At 36.6% G+C, this 24,625-nt stretch overlaps 3 protein-coding genes across 5 annotated transcripts in view; 1 reads left to right on the top strand and 2 right to left on the bottom strand.

The window, feature by feature from the left end:
• Positions 1-578: 578 nt before the first annotated feature.
• Positions 579-6,485, top strand: LOC122088391 (CDK5RAP3-like protein). Its single transcript, XM_042657654.1, has 10 exons — positions 579-787; positions 931-1,065; positions 2,327-2,421; positions 2,548-2,642; positions 2,754-2,889; positions 2,973-3,122; positions 3,408-3,986; positions 4,555-4,763; positions 5,595-5,727; positions 6,232-6,485. Exons 1-10 carry the CDS (start codon positions 727-729, stop codon positions 6,361-6,363), a joined length of 1,725 nt encoding a protein of 574 aa, XP_042513588.1. The 5' UTR covers positions 579-726; the 3' UTR covers positions 6,364-6,485.
• Positions 6,486-6,914: 429 nt separating this feature from the next.
• LOC122088340 (beta-glucosidase 12-like) lies at positions 6,915-15,913 on the bottom strand. 2 transcript variants are annotated; one of them, XM_042657574.1, is made up of 15 exons: positions 15,574-15,913; positions 14,917-15,007; positions 14,743-14,812; positions 11,823-11,881; positions 10,466-10,541; positions 10,167-10,244; positions 9,969-10,056; positions 9,336-9,591; positions 8,986-9,101; positions 8,234-8,451; positions 8,102-8,133; positions 7,894-7,996; positions 7,394-7,502; positions 7,129-7,293; positions 6,915-7,006 (listed from the first exon to the last, which is right to left on the bottom strand). In XM_042657574.1, the coding sequence occupies exons 1-15, from the start codon at positions 15,591-15,593 to the stop codon at positions 6,937-6,939; spliced, it is 1,551 nt and encodes a 516-aa protein (XP_042513508.1). In that variant the 5' UTR covers positions 15,594-15,913; the 3' UTR covers positions 6,915-6,936. The 2 variants fall into 2 exon arrangements, with proteins under 2 accessions (XP_042513508.1, XP_042513507.1); XM_042657573.1 differs by lacking the exon at positions 15,574-15,913 and having other exon boundaries at positions 14,917-15,200.
• A 5,597-nt stretch (positions 15,914-21,510) lies between these two features.
• Positions 21,511-24,625, bottom strand: part of LOC122088159 (protein STRUBBELIG-RECEPTOR FAMILY 2) — a 7,491-nt gene continuing 4,376 nt past the window's right edge. The window contains exons 11-16 of one of the 2 annotated variants that reach the window (XM_042657324.1): positions 23,193-23,467; positions 22,824-23,089; positions 22,475-22,622; positions 22,239-22,378; positions 21,990-22,140; positions 21,511-21,892 (exon numbers count right to left, since the gene is read on the bottom strand). In XM_042657324.1, coding sequence (XP_042513258.1) covers positions 21,701-21,892; positions 21,990-22,140; positions 22,239-22,378; positions 22,475-22,622; positions 22,824-23,089; positions 23,193-23,467 — 1,172 coding nt within the window. In that variant the 3' untranslated portion in view covers positions 21,511-21,700. Of the gene's footprint in view, positions 21,893-21,989; positions 22,147-22,238; positions 22,379-22,474; positions 22,623-22,823; positions 23,090-23,192; positions 23,468-24,625 lie in introns of both variants that reach the window. The other variant, XM_042657323.1, reaches the window with a different exon arrangement.

Below are 24,625 nucleotides of genomic sequence, written 5' to 3'. Positions count from 1 at the left end.
AACTTTTACAAGAGTCATTTATTTATTTTTTGGTAGAACTTTTAAAAGAGTTACACTAGGTTGGTTTACACTAGGTTGGTTTGTAGATTGGTGAGAGTGAGTTTGCACACCAATATTCGAAACTTGAGTTTGGGCTTAAAATTGGAATCGGATCAAATTGGCCGAGCCCGATCTTGATTCTTCTCGATCCACCTTTGGATTTTTAGGGTTCCTCCGGGTTCCTAATCGATATCAGTAAATTCCTGACCGATTTCTACCAATTCTGAGTGAATCATAATTGGAATAAATTTAAAAGTGAACCAAATCATTTAATAAATAATTTTACTTTTCAAATCGAAATCAAACCAATTTGTATCGGATTTTAATTTAAACGGCTCGATTTGATTTGGGTAAACAGTTTTGGTTTGCAATCGACCCCCTTGTCACAGACGGGGCCAATAGGCTCAGGCCCACACTGCTACTGCCACGAGCCCAATGGTCATTTTCGTTAATCGTTCATGAAATAATACGTGCCTTAAGCAGTTATTCTACTGCTTCTGCGTATGTTAGAACAATGCCCCGTTAAAACCGGAAAACGTGCGCCATTTCTTCTCCCTTCGTTGTTGCTGTAAACAGAGATAACAGTTGAAGTCTCTGAAGTCTGAACTGCACACCTGAGACTTCCGTTTTCTGTAATCTGAAAAAACAAAGAGACGTTGAAATTCCGGAGAGAAAGATCGCCGGAAAATGCAGAGCCAGGAGGAGATACGAAATCTTCCAATAGATATAGCTTTTGCTCGTCTCGGAGGTATCATTCGACTACAACCCTAGTTCTTTTTTTCTCCCTCTTCAATGAATTAATCCGCCTTTTTTCACCTTTTCCAATTGACGAATAATATTGTTTCGGATCAAATGATTTTATTATTTTATTGTGGTTTTATCGTATTGAAGAATGGTTGGTCGATCGAAAGAGAATTCCTGCTGATTGGCGAAAACGACTTGCTGCGGTAAGAGCGCGGATTTCTACGGCTTTCAAGTCTTTACCTAAGGATACTGATCCCTATTTCTTGACTCTTGATCAAGAAGGTGAGTCTTAAATTGGATCTTTCTATGGGCTTCCTTTGGTTTGTGAATTTGTGGAAGCTTGATCAATGGATGGTGCATTTGTGATTTTTGTCATGTTTAGCTATTTGACAATTTTCAGTAAGAAGATAATGGTCTTAGAAGCAAAAGAGGCCAGAATTTTCTGAAATAGATTGAGAATGGTTGTTTATTTGTTTGTGATGCATTAATACTTATATAAAATACCCAAGGGAATGTCCCTTTGGAGTTATAATTAATGTAGGAAAAATTCACTATAAAACTCTTAGCAAACATTACAGTATTAATTACTTGGCAAGGATATCAGCCATATATTTCTATTGTAAAAATGTAGTTTTATGATCAGTAGATGTTATCTAGGATTATAAATGTTAGTTTCTCCATCTTCCTCTTGAAACAAGTCTGTTGCATTGTCGCTTGAAATACATAATGTATCATATGTATTGGGTTGTTACCAATAGTAATTCTGTTCAGCTGAAAATGAGGAGAAGAATTCTACGATGTACATAATGTATCATATGTCTGGTTCTGAGAATTATAGGTCATGTTTGCATTAAATTTGCTTTCCTCTTCTTTTTAGCTAGCCTACATGATGCTGGTGTTTGGATTCCAGAAACACTAAACCATTTTAATGGTAATGGAGGCAAATATTTTTCAAAATCGACAATATGAAATGTAAAGAGTGGTTCTTTTCTTCCATAAGTTAGATATCATCACCTTAAGTAATTAAATACCTTTCATTTTTTTATTGAAAAATATACCTTTCATTTAATTTTCACAGGACTATGTTCATGTTCCTTTGGGCTATTTTTCCCATGTTTTTTCCAATCATATGCATTGCTGCATGTGCCTTCCATTCTGAAGTGTTAAAAAAGGGTTGACCAATGTGTTTTTAACTAACCATTTGCCAAACTTACAGTTACTACTGAGTGACATTATTAGCCATGGACTTCTGCAAAGATCTGAAAACTTGAAAAGTTTTTGCACTTTAAAGAGCTAGTTTTCACTCTTTTTCTATGTGCATGTTTGTATAATCCCATGTGCTGTTTACTGCTAACGCTACAGAACTATGCAAATTTAACTTTCTAATGTGTATAGAATTACAAAACAGGCACTCGAAACATTTAGTAGAATTGCCTTTCTAGAAATATATTAATTGATTTTCAAATGGATATGAGTTTTGATTGATAGGTGATTCCTTCTTATCATAGTTGTCATTCTCTGATGGCATGCTTACTGGTTTCAGTTATTGGGTACATGGAGGCAAAACAAATATGTGATACTCTGCTGAAGTCAACTCCAGAAAGTCGGAATATTTTTGGCCGGCTATCAGGTTCTGCTGTAAGAACTATTAAGCCAATCTGCACTCTACTCTCCCTATATTAGTTCCTTTCCCACATCCCCCCCGCCTCCAGCATCTCTTACTCCTTTTGAATTTAATTGACTTGTTTATCAATCTTCTGATAGGGCGATTGGGAAGCCATCGTCCGAGCTTTTGAGAAGGATCACATTTATCTGGGTGAAGCTGCTCAGATTATGGTCCAGAATGTTAACTACGAGATGTAAGTCCATTCTTTTGCAGACTTGCATACATGGTTACTATGCAAGATGTAGAATATCGAGGATATATGTTATCACATTGATTATTGATCAGTACACTGGATATTTTGAAGTCCATATCAGAAAAAGCAGGTGCAGAAGATTCAGCAACAACTTGCAGAACTAGAGCGCAAGGAAACCGATATCAAAAGAAGTGCAGCTTTATCAGCAGCTAAATATGTAGAAGCCTGTCAAGATCTTGGATTGCAGGTTGTGGTGTTTAGGATTTACATGAGGGAAACTTTTAATCAGGAACTATCTTGATCTATAAGTATCCTTGTCTCACTCTGCAGGGAAAAAATGTGAGGTTGGAACTTCTGGAGACAGCGAAATCACTTCCGATTACATTCAACAAGTTTTTGGAGGTCATAAATGGCGATACTGTCTCACAGGCCATGGAATATTACTCAAATTTTGTCAGAGATGCTCACACAGAAAAGGAGGTAAAGATTGATATGGCCAAAGTTTTGAGTTTGTAAGAGATTGTACTTGATGACTTTGGCAGGCGTAACACGTCCAAACCATAGTTCATTTTTTTTTTTTTTTTTGGAAGGGCCCTCTTAGGCCTCATTGTGCATAGTGAAGTGTAATGCTTCGCTATCTGCCATGTGGCCCCATCCATGTATTACCATGTGGCAGATAGTGAAGTATAAGTTTTCCCTTTTGAAATGCAAATTAGGTTGATATGAACGTGAATAAATATATTCAGTTTATCCCCTTGACTGCAGAGAACTTCAGGAGCTGTGCTACCAAATTTGAGGGACATTCATGAAAACCCACTATCTCTGACAATATCTGTAGGGCCTGAGGTCCTTGATTGTGTGAAAGATAATTCAAACTTGAATGCATCTTCTCTTGCCAGTGAAGAGCATGTACCTGTAGTGGATCTTGGAATGGATAATATTGATTGGGATATTTCGGTTGAAAGCTCTCAGATTGATTGGGACATTAAGATGGACGAAGAAACGGATGAAACTAACAATGGATTGGGTCCGTATGAGATGATAAATGCCAGTGATGCCTTACAGGATTCATTATCAAGTAATAATGTGGGATCTGATCAGTCTTTGTTAAGTAAAGCGGAAGAAGGCCCTGTCGCAGAGATTTCTGTGTCAGAGATATCTTGGGATATTAGTGTTGAAAACCCTCAAGTTGATGTGCTTGAAGATTCTGTTTTGCCGGACACAGGCATGGAAACTCACACATCAGGTCTGGATGTCTCAGTGCAAACCCAGGAAATTATGAAAGAAAGAAGCCAGCTTCTGGAAACTGAGTACAGAAATAAGATTCTTGATGATCTGTTTGAGGTATTTGCTTGTATTATCATTTGGTGTCATCTAGATCTTTTTTTTTTCAGTCCTTTTTCTATGTACCGGTGTCAGTCACTGCCTATAAGGGACTAATATGCATCTTATTTGAGAATAAGATCCAATGTGATACTAAGTACTTGGAGAGATTCTAACAACAACTACCTAGTGCAATTGGTGAGCTGTGGTGTGAAAAAATCCCATGCTCACCAGGAGGTCTCAAGTTCGAACCTCCCGGCTGTTACCTACTTCCCTCCCTACCTATCAAGCAAAAAAAAAAAAAAAAGGACTTGGAGAGATCCTACCTGGACGTCTAGGGTTCGAGCCTGGAGGCTCTCATCTTCCCTCCTCCCCTGCCCCCCATGGATTAAGCTAGAATAGGAACCGTTAAAAAAAAGGTAATTGAAGACAAGCATGATACTTTGTGGAACAATTTGATGATTTACCATACATTACATCTCAGAGCTCTATATACTGTCATCTTCCTTGATCGGGTTATTGGCCTAATTCCAGACTCCTGTATTATTGGGTGGGAACACTTTTTGAATTGACTTTATTTCATTTACAGATTAAGGCATTTCTAAATCAACGAGTCATTGAGCTGAGCAATGAAGAGACTTCATCTTTACAACATCAAGTTCAAGCAGTTGCCCCTTTTGTACTGCAACAATACACTTCTGATACCATCAAGAAAATGCTTTCAGATATTTCCTTGGCAATTTCGATGCTTACAGACCGAAAAACACGGGATTTGATCATGATTCTCAACTCCAAAAGGTGCCGTGTAGACTTACATAGCTTTTTACCTACTTATTCCTGTTTTTATGTTTTCTGGAATGATCTGAAGTTTCTTTTGCTATTTCCTCATCAAACTTCAATATTTTTAGTCTGTAAGACTAGGCATTTGCTTAAATTTCACATAGTTTCTACTTTACATTGTGATACCGTGAGGGTGGAGTATTCCCTCGATTGACGAGTTTCTTTCTCATTTGTCCAACTGTATTAGGTTAGAAACTAATCCAACTTTATTAGATGATACAAATTAACTTGTAATCTTATGTCAAAGAATGTCCTTAAATGGCATTGTAAATGTTTCTTACACCAACCTTCTTCAGTATTCTTTTGTTACCACCCCCCCTCGCTGGAAATTTGTTTTCCTTGATCTCATCTTGTTCCTCATTGTCTGTATCTCTGTGGTTGTTGTATTCCATTATTTGCTACACAGAAGCCTATTTTCTCTTTTGGCCATGAGGTATACAAAAGCTATACAATTGGTAGATGGGCTAAAGTTAAAACCCTTCCCAATGCTCTCTCTGTAACAATTCTTCTAAATTCCATTTTAAACGTTAGTTCGATCTATGATTTATGATTCATGGACGTTGATAAGTTTTTTGAGGAAAGAGGGAGCCCGATATATCAAAATGGAATGAATATTTGAGAAGTTATGACAGTCTCCTTTTTTTTCTCTCTGGAAATTCTACTTTTTAATTATTGTATTTATTTTTGGGGGCTTCTCTTGGTTCTATCTACTTTGCTTTACAAAATATAGCCATTACTGGTCACTCTTTTGGTGATGTTTCTAACTCAGGTTTCCTACCTGAATTTCAGATTCCTAGACAGGCTAGTGAGCACATTGGAGGATAAGAAGCATCATGAAGTGAAATTGAAAGAGAGCTTGAAGGATTTGTCAGCAAGACGCATGGAGCTTCACAATGCATTATCTTCTTCATGGCCAAAGCAAGTGAGTTTTATGTCTTTTGTTATCGACTTCTTTATTGTATGCTCTTTCTGGAAACTATGACTTGAGGGACTAGAAGCTTGAGAAATACTTTGCATTCTCAAAGTAAGAGTGTGTGTGTGTGTGTCCCAACATTTAGTTTTTCTCTATGGTATAATTGTCATGAATCATACCTTGTCTGGTATAATATATAAGTTTCCCTCACAATATTGGTGCTGGGACCTGACCCATTGAATAGGCATATGCATTAGCTAGTATCCAAAAGGAAAAGAGAACATGAATATGCATATTCAATTTTGGTAAATTTGGACCAGTCATTTTTCTTGTATAATTGTTTCTGATTGATTCTTTTCCGGTCATTCTGTTCATTTTCCCTCACCTTGTTACACTTTGTATATTTATTAATTTACTTGAAAACCCGCTCAAAGTAGTGGGCGAGCATGATGACAATATTTCAGAATGCTCTATCTCGGTGGGAATGTTGAGAAAGTAATTTCCATGTTGCAGGAAGCAGCACTTGCAAAAACCAGGGAGCTGAAGAAACTGTGTGAGAGTACAATCTCATCCATGTTTGATGGGAGGCCCGTCAATATAATTGGAGAGATTAACGCCTTGTTAAGTAGTGGTATTAGCGCATGAATTTGCTGTTTTCCCAGAGCAACTGATTGGAATTGAAAAGTTTTGTGATTCTAATATTTTCAGATTGTACTAGTAGACATTACTGACATTTTCAAATGGAAATATTTTACTTACATTATTTATACAAGTTGTGTTGCTAATTTCTGGAGTTCTCTTTGGCCCAAAAAGTTTTGTTCTGGGGCTCAATTCAAGCTATTGACTATTTTTCCCCCAGACACGCAAGAAATCCCAGTTTTTAGGTTCAAAAGATTCATCAGTGCTCTGATCTCTCCCATTTCATTTTGTTTCTATCACACACAAAGGTGGCGGTGACCAGCAACGGAATCCATTCCATCTCATCTACTATGTGATATCTTCACCCCCCACCTCCTCCCTCTCCCCCTCCCCCTCCCCCTCCCCCCTTCTCTCCAATTCTTGCTTGTGGGTTTATAATCCAAGTTCTATGAATCGAGAAAGAGTTGCGGGAGGTATTAGGTCCCAAGTTCTTCTAATGTATACGGGAGAATCTGGATTCTGGACACATAACTGAACTGTTCTACCTTACAGATTGCTTGTACCAAAGCACAGCCAGAATCAAACATACTCAGGAAAAGTTTTACAACCCATCTGAAGCTCATTTGACTGAAGGAGCCCCAAAATATAGCTGTAAAGAAAGAGAAGAAGAAATGGATTCCATGTAAAATTAATAGATATTGACATTTATTGTGAACATATCTATAAAAGTAATTTGGTATTACATAGGAGTCCAAATGTTCTCCCTTTCACCTTTGAAGGAAGTTCTTGAACCAAATGGCGGACTGTTTTGGGTATCTCTTCAGTCCATCTTTGTAATCTACATAGTCAAGACCATATCGGGTGGTAAAGCCATCAGCCCATGAGAAGTTATCCAACAATGACCACACGAAGTACCCTCTGACATCTACACCCTCCCTATTGAAACATCAAATTTTCAGATTTTAAAACTTTAATGAAACTTAAATAGAAAAAAAAAAAAAAATTATGCAAAGTAAGAGCTTAAAGATACACTTACTTGATAGCTCTTTGAAGGAACCAAAGATGGCTAAAATGGTAGTCTATTCTCATATTGTCCTTCAGGGCTTCCTTCAGAGATATTGTATTGTTATTAAACTCAGATATTCCTATAAAACAAATAACATGGCATGGTTAGAAATATGATATTTAGGGTCACAATATTGCAATGCAAGGTTCCTTACTATCTTCCTAAATTCTGATTTTCAATACCAAGGTCTACAAATGCTACTAATGATTTTCTTTGCTGTAGTTTCATATGGTTTATTCAGGTCCTCGGTGTCTATATATACTTAAAAGAGCTCTCTCCACCTAATGCCTTAAAGTTATGGATTGAACCCTGTAGCATATATAATATCATAGGACATCGTTCCTTGGTTCTTTCTTTTGTGTATACTTCTGCCTTGATATACTTGAAGAGTTTTCTCTACCTAATTATGGGTTTACACCCAACAACCATTTCCTTCTACAGAAAGGGGGAAAAAAAAAACAGAAGCTCACCATTTTCGGTGATGTAAATAACTGGATTCTTGTATCTTCTCTTTGTGTAAAGCAACAAATCTCGTATTCCTCTCGGGTATACATAGAGCCAAGCTGTAGCAGCCTGTAAATTTATATATATCATTATCTCTATCCACATGTCATCATATCTTCAATTTAATTAAAATAAAATCATGTAACTAAATGATTTATAATTTACTACACTCACCCTTGGACCAATGGGAATTCCATTCCTTTCAGCTGTAATGACAAAATGTAAGTTTTAGTTAGCACAATTTAGTCTTGATCATAATTATATTGGACTTGAATAGGATTTTAGGATTGCTTTTAAACTACTTACTCGTGAGATTAACTCGAGAGTCAGTTGTGTAGCTAACATTGAGGGGAACGGAAAAAGGAATATTAGATGCATAATTTGCAGTATAGTAATTTAATCCAAGGAAATCCATTGATCCCTTCACCAGTAGAGTTTGTTCTCTAGAGAATTTTGGAAGCCGATTTCCCACAAATACCCTCATGCTTTCGGGATAGTCCCCATAGGTTAATGGATGGATAAACCTGTAACATAAACATAAAGAGAATCATAATAAATCCATAAAGCGGGTGGTTTTACTTCACCCAAGGCGAAGGAGGTATTCCTTCACCGTGGGTTATGATTGGTGCTTAATGAAGGCGGAGGATGTTTCCTTGTCCCACAGAGAGAGAAAACTTTCTCCATAAATACATTTATACATGTTTTTTTTTCCATGAATGCCTCTCAAACCACTCTTAATGATAGCATGGGCCATGGAGACACATTTATGAAATCAAAAAACTTGTGTCATCATGAAATCATACATGAAGCCTTGAGGTTCGAGGAGCTGATCCGGGCTTGGTCCTCTAAGACCTTAAGTCCTAGCTAACAATGAGAAGGAAAGAAGATGATCTATCTTATAAGGTGTGGCCCGGTGGGTATGACCATATGGGTATGTATTATGTATATATCTATATCCGACCCATTTCCCTTCAAGATAAAACCTTAACCTGCAACTGTGTCCACATAAACAATGGATTCAAAAGAGGAGGTAATGTAGCTATGCTGAGACGACTCACCATCCATACATGAAATCAATTGATCGCTGGGCTGCCTCTCTATTGGACTTGGATTTAGAGAATGGCACCATCCAATGTAATACCAGTGTTATTCCAATTTTGCCCTTTTGAGATGCCTGCAATACAAATCCACATTTGCATCTAAATTTTATTTCCAATCCAAACATATTTTTCATAACCAAGCTTAAAAAAGAAAATAAGTTTCGGATTAAAGGATGGAGTTTCCATTCACCCATAGTAAAGAGAGAATATCTTAAACACAACATCTGACCCTCTGGACTAGACAAGTAAAAGGGTATTTTTCCACTTCATATAGAAGCGGTGGGAGTTGAGATTTGTTCCATCCTCACCTGATACTTCTCTCTGTATACGTTTACGGCAGCGGCGTGAGCAAGAATTTGGTGGTGCGCCACCACGTATGGCTCCGTTGCGGAATTTCCTGCGCTGCAATTTTTGTTAACCCACTTAGAACAGCGGCCTGGTGCATTGGTGCCCAAAGCATAACCAGCTCTGCTGAAGGTCCATGGCTCGTTCAAGGTGATCCAATTCTTTACACGATCACCAAATTCTTTGTAGCAAAGCTCTGCATAATCTTGGAAATCATTGCTGTGTATCCAATCAAATGGAGAGTTTCAGTATGATCCACCCAACCCATACTATTCGGTTGAAATAGAATATTAGATATATGGTCCGTTGAAGGGTCCAACCAAAAACTTCAAGGGAACCAAAGGCCTTGATAAGCCGATGCGGGACTATATGTGGAGATAGACAACTTAGGGATGATAACAAAATAACCTAGGCTAATATCATGTTGAACGGTCCAATGCAAAACTTTAAGTCATTGAGCATATATATATATATATATATATATATTGTCGAACTCCTCAGGTAGATGAAAACACCAAAGACTTGAACAAACCAAAGAAACCTAATGAGCTCAAGAAATACTCAATTACTAATAAAAATTATACACAATCACTTACATGATTTGTGGACTTAAGAAACCACCATACTCATCTTCGAGAGCTTGTGGAAGATCCCAATGAAAGAGTGTTATAAAGGGTTGTATACCTTCAAAAAAAACATATAGGACGGAAGTTTGAACTACAGATCTGATAATTAAATAATAATATTTGTGTGTGATTTTTTTTTTTAGGAGAGAGAAAGAGTTGAATAATTACCATTACATATAAGCTCATTGATAAGGTCATTGTAATAACTGATGCCTTCTTTGTTTACTCCCCCACTTAACCTTCCACCTGATGAGAATCCAAATATTTAGAAAGAATGCTCACCTGATATTTTTTTTATAGAAAGGAAAATAGTTTCAGGAATGATGCTTAGTTTCGGCCACATATATTTTGTGGTAATTTAAAAATTCTTCATTTATTCACATATTAATATAATATATTGAAAAAAAAAATCTATTTAAAGAGCAGAATAAACCACTCCATGCCAAACAATTGTCAACCTTACTTACGGGGTAGTATTCTAGACCATGAGATAGAGAACCTGTAGGCGTCCAACCCCATTTCCTTGATTTTTTGTACGTCTACCTGTGTTCAATTCATTCGTTTAAATGATTTGGTAGAAAATATTTTATAGAAATTGTGATCTAAAAACGAAAGAACATTGTATAGGACTACAAAATTGAAAATTAAAGAAAAAAAATTTATTTTACTGAAATTCAACAAGAATACCTTAAAAGTATTTTTCATTTTTTAGAAAGTTTAGAAACACAGATACCAAAAAAAAAGTTGTAATATCTTGCCCAGTGATTTGTTCCTCAACCATGTGCAAATATCTTTCCTTACCATATACAATAAAAATAAATGAACTTAAAAAAAGGGGAAAGTTCTTATTTCTTTTGTAGAAAAAAGGAAAGTAACTTCATCACACTTGTTTATGTGACCCTTTCCATCATACCAACAACTTTTTAACCATGTAGATGACTAATTGGTGGGGTCTAAATTTTGAATCCATTTAGTGTTAGGTGAAATCTTAGGTTTCATTATAACCAAAAAGAAAAATCTTAGGTTTTGGACCTTACTATGGGCTAGGGTGTCAAACGGTCGGGCCAGGCCAATGTCGGTCGAGTTTAATCGGGCTTAATCACTTGGAAACCTTACACTGTGAATACCCGTTTAAGTAAATGGGTCTAACTTTGAGCGGCATGGTATGGTTTATAATCGAGCTAGTCGGTGTCGGGCTTTAATCAAGCTTCTTTAAACGGGTCTTAATTGGGCTTTAACCGGACTACGGACCTATTTAAATCTAAACGGGCTTTAAACGTGCCTAACATAAAATTATTTTCTTAAATGGGTTGGAGGCCCAGAAATATGTGACGCAACTTTTTAATCAAGAAGAGAAGTGATATGAGATTATGATTGTTATTTAAAAAAAAAAAAGGAAAAAATTATGACCATTACAACTTACAAAACAAAGGTTAATTAAATCAAATTCTATTACGAAGCAAAGGGTAAGAAAGTTTAATTAGTTTCCTACTGGTAGTGACAAAATAAGAATTTTATGTAGTATTGAAGGGGTGAGGCTGGGTCGGGCTACAATGAGTCTATTCAAGTTTGGTTTATAAACGTGTCGGTTCAGTCGGGCGCCCGACGGGCTAGATACATGCACAGTGAACACCTGTTTAATAAACTTGTCGGGCCCAAGCCATAAACGAGTCGGGCTCGATTGGGCCTACCGGTGCGGGCTCAGAATCGACAGCCCCACTATGGGCTACCCTACGTGGGAGATAGGGTATCATTTCCATGGTTAATGACTAGAAAGAAGAGGGAAGGAAAAGACAAAATGAATGAGATCAGGGAGGGCCATACCTTGAAAAGATGATAGGAATCAACGGCTACATCTGCATTGCTATGATCCTTTATCTTTTCTGCGAAAAACATCAAAGAGTTTCTCATCAGACGATGAACAAGCATACGGAAAGAGAAGAAGGTGTTGACTAAACAGAAACAGTCCATGGATGATGATCACATGAGGCTTTTCTATTATTAGTTTTTTTTTTCCCTACTTTTTACTATTCTTCAAACAATGAATATAATCAACTTTTTTAAAATCATTTGAGAAATATTAAAGCTCTATCTGTTTCAATGTAAAGTATTTTTCAAAATATATTAAAATCAATATAAAATTACATAAGGATTAAAAAAAAAAAAAAAGAGTATTTTTTGAAGTACAATACAAAAAGTTGAAGAATAACTTCCATAGTGGTTTGCAAAAATATATATTTTTTAAAATACAATACAAAAAGTTGAATCAATAATTGATACCTCAGAGATCTCAAAGATATAAAAAAACACAAAAAATTGAAGTATGACTTCCATATGGATTGCATCCTCATCATATGGTTGGATATATAAACCACAAGATTCTTGTTTTTTTTTTTTTTTTTTTTCGGATAAACCCTCAATATTCTTTATGTCAAATTTTGGCTTGAATAGAGTTGTTCAAGTGATAAAATAAAACATTGAAAAATTTAGTATTACTAGGATATTGATTGTATCAATAGATTGAGAGACATATTATTGAATTTGAGTGTATATATATATATATATATATGATCCATCCATATCATTTCATAAATAACAAACAATCAAAATTATCATGTTATCCTAGATTTGTGAGGTTGGTACTGACCAGTATAGGAATATATACCTCAACCAAAAGTCAAAAGCAAAATATTATAATTATCAAGACAATATTCATGAATGAAACTAATAACTAAAAAGGTTTTGTAATTGTTAAAGCATTAACTTGAATTTGGAGATATACTTAAATTTAAGACTGCCAACTGGTCAGGCTTAGTCAGTTTCTGATAGGTCAAATTGTTCCTCACTAACCAGGATATGAACACGTTTCTATTAATCCGATCGATTTTCAATCTATAATTGGACTCAACGTAATTAGGTTAATTGGGTTATAATCATGATTTAAATGGATTAGTTAACTAATTGAGCTATCCATGCACTGGGATCGCCCCATTATTAATTGATCGATGATTAAGCCTAACATGTTTAGTAATTGATTGATCTTGTCTCGGAAATCAAGGGATTGGGCCAGATTAGACCTACCTGTGACACCCTACTTAAATTGGATATTTTGAAGACAAGAATGATCGGATGTTGCAACACCATAGGTCAGATGCAATTAATACCTATTTTTTTGTGTGAAAATAATTTTATTTAATAAAACAAAAAAGACACATGACTATTAAACATTGATCTTGAATCCAAGAAAAATCGAAAATTAGCCAACCTATCACATGCCTATCATAGACAGAACCCTCCTGAGTCTCCTCCATGATTGGAGTCTTTCAAACCAAGCCAATTCATCAAACATGGGCCGTGTATTATTTTCTTTTCTTATTGTCTTGAGATGTAAGAGATTTTTCTTTTGGCTTTTAGTTGAAGTATTTATTCCTATATTGCTCTCCAACCTCACAAATATATATAGCTCGGGAATAAAGAAACCTATACCTTCATCTCATGTCCGGAGACTGCGGATTCTAATCAGCTTTAAACGACCAAGGGGCAAGAAGACTGCAAGAGAGAGAAAGTAGAGAAAACGTGTTGGGTCCCAATCACACTCATAAAGTCCAAACAAGCCTTGGATCTCAGTCACGTGTTTGGATCATCTAGAAGTGGAATCCAAACTCATCGATCACATGGAGGAAGGCTAATGAAATGGAATCTCCATCCATCTGACCCCCTTTGACCATGTGAGATGGGGGTGGATAATACAAACTCATCGATCACATTCACACTGTAAAATCTAAAAAAATCTTGGGTGGTCCAACAAGTGGGTGGGTACCCACTTTTATTGTGTTTTTATTTTTTGGTGGTTGGTCCTATACAGGGGCAGACCAGGACCCACAAGGGCCCATAGGGCCACACTTTACGTCAAATCCAATTGTCTAGCCATTAAACTAGAAGTTCATCCAGGAGTTCACACTCGTTTTTAAGTGATATAATATAATGAAAAATGAGTAAAAAAAGAAAAAAAAAAAAGGCTTAAAGTTAGATCTACAGTTTTAATGAAATGACAAAATTGTCGCAAAAAAAAATATCGAGATTTGAATGGAATTTCTTAAATCACAACATCTAACCTTTGGATTGGATTGAAAAAATATTTTAGATGATCATATATATAAAAAATAAGTGGATGAGATTTTAATGATAGAATTCATCGTTTCCAATTATAAAGTCACATCATTTTTTATGTGTGGATATTTTTTTCGAAAAGAGAACAATGTGTTGAATGTTAAGTCCTTTATCATATATACTTTGTTAAAATATCACCATAGAAAGAATGAAGGAATTTGATCATGAAACACCAAACTTCCACATGCAAAGTGAAACGTGGAACTTCACTGACCACGTTACGTACTGGTGCACTCATGTACGTAAGAGCAATTATATGGTCGTTACGCGGTTTCTGTGGTTGTACCGTTGTACTGCACGGGGTTATTTCTCTCTCTATCTCTCTCTCTTTCTCGTCTACCAGAGAGGATTTCAATCAGAAAAAATTTTAGTAACTTCAGAACTAAGCAACTATTCTCACCATTTTCCTAACTTTTAGAAGGAGAACACAAAATAACATTCTCAAATCTCCAAATCAATCCTTTCACAGTTTCTCTTCATCAGGAGAGAGAGAGAGAGAGAGAGAGAGAGAGAGAGAGAGAGAGAGAGAGAGAGAGAGAGAGAGAGAGAGGGAGAGAGAGGGAGAGAGAGGAACCTGGATGTGTATGAGTGAAATTGTCCCAAATATTTGGGCCTTTACCACCTTCTCTTGCTGCTCCTTCAAACTGATCACAAATGAAAAAACAATATAATTAATATAAGCAGGGTTGAAGGGAAGAGATGAACAAAAGCCATTCACTATCAGAAAACAGAAATATGTTTTATATACCTGGTAAGAGGCTGATCCAGTTCCGAACACAAAACCCGCCGGAAAACTACTACGGTTGATCACGGACCTCTGGTTATTGGTAATAACAGTCCTAAAGGAAAGAGAAGACGAGTTAAACAGTAGGGTTAAGAGGCCCAATAACAAGAGAAGAGAGCCTTGGCTTCCCATACTAGCTTTGACAGAGTTTTGGTTTCTCTCACTGGACTGGGATTAATATATGGACTTCATTCCTTAGATGCTTAGACATATAGACATATATATATATAAGGGATAATTTTTATTGTGATCAGTTGGATAGGGTCATATATATATATAGGTATTAGATTGCGTGTTATCTAAGTTTAAGACCAAATTTGGGCAGGTAAGCATGCGGAACTTTCCCAATGCCCTCCTCAACAAGTCTTGGCTTTTAAGTAGAAAGTAGTGTAAAAGGAGTTATCAAAAGAGGACATTAACTAGAGTTGCTTATGTTGTAAAAGGAATAAACAAAACCCAAATTGAAAATGACTCTTGATAGATCTAAGGAGATGGCTAGAGATCATGAACTCTCTTTTTTTTTTTTTTTTTTTTTGGAATAGTGAAAGCTTTATATAAAAAGATTAAAAAAAGAAAAAGCATTTTTTTTTCTATGTCAGATTGGAGTCAATTGAACATTACCTCAGACTTCGATCAGTCATGTACTTTGATGTTGATGCATGAGAAGGCCAAACTTATTTGAAAGCAGCATCCAATCCTTGAAAGTAGATATAGATACATTGGCAATGAAGAGGATGATGTACCCAAGAAGGGTTTGATACAAAGTTTAATGGTTCAATCCTATATCTATGGTACCCACACTGACAGAAGTGGTTTCGATCTGGAGGATCTGGGTTTGGAAGTTCTTTAATTACAGGCAGTGGGTGATCAATGATTTGGAAGTTCTATCCTATTCTATGGGGGAAGGGGAGATGTGAACCAAAAGACTTAAACCCAAGACCTTTAGTAGAAAACAATGGATTTCGACGCACCACATGCTACCAAGTGCGTTAGGCAATTGATCTCTCGTTGTAACAATGGGATTTGATGCACCACATACTATATCAAGTGCTATAAGCACTTGACCTCGTATAGCAATGCGCTTCCACGCACCACATACTATCAAGTGCGTTAGGCACTTGTTCACAAAACAAGAGCAATAAGTTGGATTAATGTAGACTTACCATTGAGCCAAAGGAAAACTGTTTGTTATTGTACTTTTTTTTCCTTCCCTTTCAATGAATGATGTTTCCCTTTTCAAAAACAGTTCTACATGCTTTTTCTTCTGCCTTATCGCTTTTCCATCTCTTCAAATAAATTCAAGCCTGCATAATTACCACCATGAAGGTGGGGCAATCCCAATCATTTTATTTTACTCCATCGAAAATGCCTCTATCCACTAACCATTTCCCTTTTTTATTTGGAGTATTGTTGCCATTAGCTAATTCTGCTTAAAGCCTTGATTGTTTCATTGTAAAATAAACAGTCGACAATCCTATTTTCCATTTTATTTTCTGCTTTTTTACAGGAAGAAAAAAAAAAAAAAAAAGACCCATTGTATATTTGTTTTGTATTGTGTGGACAGGGGCGAAGTAGGTTGAGCTTCTAAAAAAATTACATAGTAATCCCAATAATCAACTGGATGAGCAGGTAATTTGAATCACTAGGCTAAATATAGGACACACATACTCTCAAGTACAACATATTTAGTGAGGAAAAAGAAGGGAAACCCATGTATTTAATGAGGAGAGGAGGGAGATTTTGAGAAGGGAAGTACATATTGAAAACGTGTATTTTTACTTTTGGGTATGTCTAAATGTAACCGACCTTGTTACAAAACCTTGTAACATAAATTATTGTGTCCCCAATATTTTGTCATTTTGTGATTGCTTTTAAGGTTAAAAAAATAAATTCAACCTTAACTTTTTTAATCGTTTACTTTGATTTAAACAGCAAAACGAGGGGTATTTATGAAAATGAATACATTCTTTCCAAACAACCCGAACAACCCCTCGCCCCAACTGATCGTCTTCCCCCTCGCGAGTCTTTCTATTACCTTTGCTGGTTTTTATGGCATAAAGTTCAGCGAGATCATCTCCAGTGAATCAGGTAAAGGCTCTCTTTCTTTTTGGCGTGCTCAATGCTTTTCTAGGTTTTAAGGTTTAAAACTTCTGGTGGACTCGGATGGGATCGGTGGGTATCAGTCTATTTTACCCTTGATTGTTATAAAATGTACTACTTTTTACCTATTTTACCTCTGAACGATCTGGATAACTGATCTGGATCGAGGATCGGTCTCAGCTGATACGACCGATACTTGAAACCATGATCAGTTCGATCTCCAATTCCAAGTTTAAAATCTCTAGTTGATTTCGCTAGTTTGGATCAATCCCAGTTCCGATCATTATAGAATGGTGTATCTAGGATTTTTGGGATTGGGCTATTGGTTTTTAGAATTTAGTGTCAATTCTAGCATTTTTGTGATTGATTCGGATCTGATCCAGACTGGAATCATTAGGGACCAATTTACTCTTTGATTTTGAGTTAAAATTCTAGTATTAGCCAATTTGGATTAGAATTGGTCATGAACTATCCAACTCCGACAGTTCTAGAATGGTCAATTTAGAATTGGAATCACTAGAGGGATTGTTTTGATACTCAATTTCAAGTTTAAAATCATTGGTTAAATAAACCAATTTCGATCCAAATCGACCATAGTAATACCTATCCAAGCTGTTTCAGAATGACTGATTATAAGACTTTTGTGATTGATTCGATCCATTTCTGATTTTGGTCACTTTGATCTAGATTTTATCTAGTATTAGGCCAAACTGAAATCAAAGTTCAATTTCAATTCAGACCGGTTTGATTTTTATTGAGTTGACTTAATGGCCTCTTGTAAGTAACATGTTCTCTTTTAGTAATTTTATTAAGTTGTTATAATGTTTTTTACGGTTTCAATTCGCTTGATATGGTCCAATTCAATTTTTTACCGATTTGATAAAAACTCAAATCGATAAAGGTTCATTTCACGTTTCTCTTGATTAATCCAACCTGCTTGGACTAAAAATGGACACCCTTACTCAAAGCAATAAACCCAATCACCCAACGGTTAGTATAATTTTTCTTTTTTTTTTTTCAATCCCATGTTGGACTTTAGAGAGACGAGGAATTGATATTTGAGATTCCAAACGTAGTGATGGGTCTATTTGAGGATAAAAATTCATTTCTACCATTTTTAAACACAGTCATAAAATGTGATGCAGCAACTTTTAAGTTTTTATTGGGAATATAAACACATGAAATTACTTTTTGAATCCTCTTGAGCCAATCATTTCTTTCACATTATAAGACTTTTAGTTAACTAGAAGTGGGTTATAAGACCTACCTAGGGGAAAAAAATCGTCTGCAATTCCGATCTCGTACAATTCCGTGCAATACCACCTTCAGGCGGTGACACGTGTATTGATACCAATACAATGGTCTAGATCTGATTTAAATGCATCTTCACTGATTTAATGTTTTATTAGTTATACCAGATCTGGACCATTGTATTGGTATCAATACACGTGTCACCACCTGAAGGTGGTATTGCACGGAATTGTACGAAATCGGAATTGCAGACGATTTCAACCCCCTACCTAGGTTACAACTAGACAAACCTTTTACTTTTCCCCTAACATTTTTCACTATAAATGAAAAATATATTCATCTTTTTAGATGAAATAATTTTTTTGAAAAAGTTCTAAATGTCTGCCCAACTATAGTATGGTAATGGCTAAAGTTGATAATACCATCATATGTATTCTTCCTGATATTCTCCTAACGCAATCTGAAGGCCTTGACCAGGAATTCTCCCCTTAACCATGACTGAAGGAAAAGTGTCACCTAAATTTTTTGAGAAGAAAAAAATCTTATTTCACCTCTAATCAAATGGGCCCTGTACAATCTCCTTTTTTTTTTTTTTTTTTTATTTTATTTTGGTGATGAAATGTGATCTCTTGAGCAACTCCTTAGATGTTGAACTTTTGATGCACTTTAAATCTTGGATTTACTTTTTGAGCATCAATTAGGGGTAAAGGGAGTTTTTGGTAAGCAAGAAGTCAATGTTACATGGAGAGGATGGTGCCGACATAACCCTAAAAAGCTTCATATATTAATGTTGACTACATGATATATTTATTTGGATCAGCTGTGCCACCCAATTCCAACCTAACTTATGATTAAATGCAAATATTCAAACTCTTACAGTTATCCACTTATCCACCACAACCCTAGAACTAGAAGAGTTCCAACATACACCTGCATACGTGGATGGAAGCAACACCAATTGTTGTTCATAAGGAAGTACTCTTATCCATTAAGGAAGAATCAGATTAGGCTAGCTTTCAGCAACAACAACAACAACAACAAATTAGGTTACTATTACGCCTTCAGCTACAACCAACAAACAGGATTAAGTTAAAGTCATCTCTCCCCAACTTTTTAGAAATTAAATATAAATCCAAATCCTTTTTCAAGCAATTAGAGAGAGAGAGAGAGAGAGAGAGAGAGAGAATGAGGGGCAAATGCTGTGTTATAATCTTGTTTGGATTCCTGCCGACAACACATCATTTCATATATGCAGGCCCTTCTTGTCCTTGATTGACCTTTAAATTATAAAGTCCATCTCTCCCATGTGAATGCAATGATCTATATATCACCTAATTTTATGTGTTCGTGCCTTCATGTGAGGCTCAGTGGCATCTGTTTTATGCCGGGCTAATGGGTTACTACCTGGGCCACCGGTTCGGGTTGATTGAGCTGGACCATTTTCTTCCTGGCTAATAGTTCAAAATGCTCAACCCAAACCTTCTTGTTTCTTTCCATCACAACAAAAACAAACTCATTTCTTCCCAGACACCCCCCCCCCTCTCTTCAAAATAATAAAGTAAATTAAATAAATAAATAATTGTCTCGTGGGTTAACCCAGCTCATTTATAATTAATTATGTCAGTTTAGACCGGACATTAAAAACATATGGAACAATTGGAACAACTGGGATTTGGAAATATATGTGTTAAACCTTCTTGACAACTTTCAATATCTGCTATATACACCAAAGTTGTTCGCATCATCATCTATTCCTGTTAGGTGTTTGCACATTGACATATCATGATTTGCTTAGTAAGCTTAACGGTTCTAATATCACATTGAATTATCAAACCCAAAAACTTAAGATATATAATTAAAAGGCACAACTTATTCGCCCAAGTCATAAAAAAGTGTTTAAAATTTATACTATAGCCAACCAACTAGAAAAGTGAGCTAAGACCTACACAAGAACAAAAATTTAGACTCTAGTCAATCTTTTATTGAAAATTTAGGAAGAGGTGGGAGGGAAAGTAAGGGTTGGAACAAAGGGGAAAAAAAAAAAACAAAACAAAAGAAACAAATTTGATTTGGATTGATGATTTTGACTAAGGATTTTATATAATAGAATTAAATATTTGTGTTTCCCTTGCAACCACATAAAGCATTAAGAGATTCCATTCCCACCTGCAGAAAACCAATACAAAATGTAATTTTCCAAAAGAAAGTTCCAAGGAGAAAGAATTTTTTAAAGTTTAGATCTCCTCCATGTTCTGATTAGTAATTACTTTTCTGTTGTATTTCAATCTTATTCCTTATTTTCCAGTGAGGTGCATGTATTGACCCTTTTTCTGTAACCTGAGGCTTTGGCTCCCACCCTCTCCTTTTTCTTCATAATAGATTCTTCTTTTCCTCAAAAGAGAAAAAAAATATATTAGAACTCCTCCATTCTTTTTTCTTTTTGGTGGAGAAACTCCTCCATCCAGAAACAATACAATAGATTCAAGAAATTGGGTATTTTTCCAACCAAAAGCATATGTAGGCATCTCAACTTCTAGCTTCCGTAGCATCTTGCTCTACTGAATCTGCATTCCACTAAACCCTCACTTTAAATAAATTTCAAAATTCAAAAGCATATACAATTTATTAACTTAGTGGCTGAGGCTGAATTTCCACAACCATTAAAGCCAATTGCAAAGCTCTAGCTCTCTCTCTCTCTCTCTCTCTCTCTCTCTCTGCACGTGTTTTTTGTGTATGTGTAAGCATAAATGTTGATTGATAACAAGGAAGAAAACAAGGGATGGGGACCTTTAAAACATGGGCTTCATACATTGTCTAAGGATAAATGTTGATTGAAATAACAGGAAGAAAACAGGGGATGGGAACCATAAAGGCATGGATTTCATACATTGCCATGGTGATGGTACAGTTAGCTTAATGTGGATCCACCATCCTTACAAAGATTGCCCTCAACAAGGGACAGTCAACTTGTCTTTCTAGTGTACAGACACCTACTAATTGCTGTGCTCTTCCTTGTTAGGCCCCCCTCCCCCTTGGCCTATTTCCTCTGGAGGTAAGCTCTCTCTCCTGTGGCCTATCAGCTAGCCTAATGTACCATCCTCAAACTCACCCTAACATTTGGATTGAGAGTGCTAAAGGGAGAGATATGGCGTCTGGTACATTAATTTGTACTAGTGGAGCCTGATTTTTACATTCTGGAAAGGAGGATACTCGTTCAATCATATCACATTCAAAATTCGCATTTTCCCCCGAAGCGCTGCAGTCTTAAGGATGTGAACTGTACACTACATACATTTAACCAATGTGGAAAAACAATCTGATGATTCTGTTACATTCAACTTCATAGGGAAGGGGGGGGGGGGAGAGAGAGAAAAAGAATAAAATGTCATCCAACAAATTAGGGGTCAATGAAAGCATGGCTTGACAAGGGAGAGCTTCTAAAGCGGGTGTTAGTAGACAGGAAAGATCTCTCTGAAGCTTCAACCTCGTTACAATAATCCAAACTTCTTTCCCCGATGCTCATCGACTGATCCAAGGAGACCAAGTAATCCACAATTTCAGACATTGGTGGTCTGAATTCTGGGTCAGGCTGTTGTGTGTCAAGTCAAATGCACAGATAATTAACATACTAACAGATTCAACCACAGTATCTCAGCTATGAATGTTCTTTTAAGAAATAACCTTACCTGAATACAGAGGGAGATAATATCAGCAAATAGAGAGAGATCCTTGGAAGAGAACGATCTTTTAATTGTTGGATCAACCATCTCTTCCAAAGACTTGTTATCGTGTAGGTGCAATGAAGCCCATTTCACTAGACATTGTTCCTCACTTGACCTGGAACTATAAGAAAGAGATGAGGAAAGGTGCATTATCATCGAATTATATGAAATAATAAGTACATATACCACAAAAAATATGAGCACACATCACACCTGTTAATAGGCTTCCTTCCTGTTAAAAGCTCCAAAAGCAAGACTCCAAAGGCATACGTGTCACTTTTCTTGTTATCGACTCTGGGTTGACCATGTTCCGGTGCAACATAAACAGTACAGTTGATAGCCATTTCAGAAGCCTATTCAAATTGTTGACAAAATAGTCAAATCACGCTCTTCCTGAAATCTAATCACCTTGATCGGGAATGTACTCTTTGGATTGAAAAACTATCTACCTTAAGTTTAACAGTATTGCTAGTGAGAGGCCTCAGAATAGCCAGTCCACAGTCGCAGAGACGAGGCATAAGGTCATCATCAAGCAAAATGTTGGCAGCCTTCAAATTGCAATGAGGGCAAGCAGGGAAGCATGATGTATGTAAATATCTGAACCCAAAAATAAAAATGAAACCATTACAATCTAGAAAATAGAAAGTTGAAAGCTAGTTCCCCTCCTTCATGGCAAAGAGAATAGATATCGCCACTCAAAATACTTTTTCCTGACTGGCAAGTAAGAATTTGACAACCCACAAAACCAAAAAATTATTACATGCTACATATACAGATTTCAATGGGCGCAATTCTTACTCCAGTGCTCGAGCTATTCCAAGGGCAATTCTGACACGGAGGCTCCAAGAAAGAGGCATGTAAGTGTCACAGTGTAGGACATCATCTAGTGACAAGTTTCTGACGTACTCATAGACAAGAAGGTGATGTCCATGCTCAATACAATAGCCCAGAAGCGTTGTAATGTTTGGGTGCCTTAGACGGGCCACCTTCCAAATTACATCTAGGAATTGTTCCTCTTCATGGAGAGACAGTGGCACTGTCTTGATGCTCTTCACAGCCAAAATCTGTAGAAAAGCCAGCAATACATAACTCATTCATGGCTCAGGAAATGAATATTCTCCTAAAATTTAACAACAGAATCTGTAAGTTCAGGCATCAAAACCATACTTGACCGTCAGGAAATTCAGCTTTATAAACAGAACCCAGTGAGCCCTCCCCAAGAATGTTTTCTTCATGGAAGCTGTTAGTGGCAGATTGAATATCTGCCAGAGTGTATCGTTTTGCAATGGGAAGGTTTCTGGTACTTCCTGAGAAACTTATTCTACCCACTCCTTCATTTCTGTTATGGCGAACAGAAAGTATGCGCCATGAATTAATCATAGGAGGAGATCCACAAGCTGAATTCTGTGAGTTCATTTCTGGAGCATTAGAAGCACAATGTACTGCAAAAATGCCAACCAAAATAAGGCAAAATAATAAATCATATAAGTCCAATGAACACAAATAAAATACATGATTGGAATCTTTCTGGGCCTTTCAAAACTAAATTTGCAGAATAAAAATAACTAAACAGTGAGGGTTCCCCAGAGAGGGAGTGAAAATTGAGGGGAGAGAGATCCCGCAAAGTGACTGCTTTAGATATCTGGGCTCTACCTTAAACAAGGAAGGTGAGATTGATGATGATATTTCCCACAGAATTAAAGTAGGATGGATGAAATGCAGAGGAGCGTCTAGAGTGTTATGTGATCAACATATTCCTCTAAAGCTTAAGGGAAAATTCTACAGGACTGTCATAAGACCAGCTATGATGTATGGTGCAGAATGTTGGGCAGCCAAGAAGCGTAATGTAGATAAGTTGAATGTGGCGGAGATGAGGATGTTGAGATAGATGTGCAGCAAAACCCTGAGGGATAGAATAAGAAATGACCAGGTTAGAACCGATTTAGGAATTGCACGAATTCAAGATAAGCTCAAAGAATGTCGGTTACGATGGTTTGTGCATGTTCAAAGGAGGCCTTTGGATGCCCCTGTACGAAGGAGTGACCAGATACAGATGAATGGAGCTAAAAGGGCTAGGGGCAGGCTAAAAACGACCATAGATGAATTAGTAAGAAGAGACATGCAAAAGTTAAGTCTTCACCCAAGTATGGTATCAAACAGAGCTACTTGGAGGGCTATGATCTGGGTTGCCGATTTGTGAGTGGGATGTTCAAAATTTATTTTATTTTATTTTTTTTGGCCCTTGGATCCATGTAGCCGACCCCATTCAGTTGGGATAAGGCTGAGTTGTGTTGTTTGTAGTAAGGGTTCCCCAGTTCCAATAGGGAATCCAGAAATTTGAATCAATATAACAAACAAGGAAAGGAAGCGAAGATGACGGGAAAAACATGGATTTGTGGGTGGGGGGGGGGGATTCCCTCGTTTCTACCAACACTCTAGCCAGAGGAAAAAATAGAAATGATATCCACTGATGACTGTCAGAGTTTCAAAAGGCCTGTTTATGTAATTGTGGATTTGCCAACTCATGAGCATTTGAATGGTTCCCATCCCAACGGAAGAATTTTGTGTGCTACAGATTCAACCCCCCCCCCCCCCCCCCC

The sequence above is a fragment of the Macadamia integrifolia genome, chromosome 9 (genome assembly GCF_013358625.1).
Source record: "Macadamia integrifolia cultivar HAES 741 chromosome 9, SCU_Mint_v3, whole genome shotgun sequence".
Lineage (NCBI taxonomy): Eukaryota > Viridiplantae > Streptophyta > Magnoliopsida > Proteales > Proteaceae > Macadamia > Macadamia integrifolia.
This window is presented reverse-complemented; position numbering and strand designations above follow the sequence as displayed.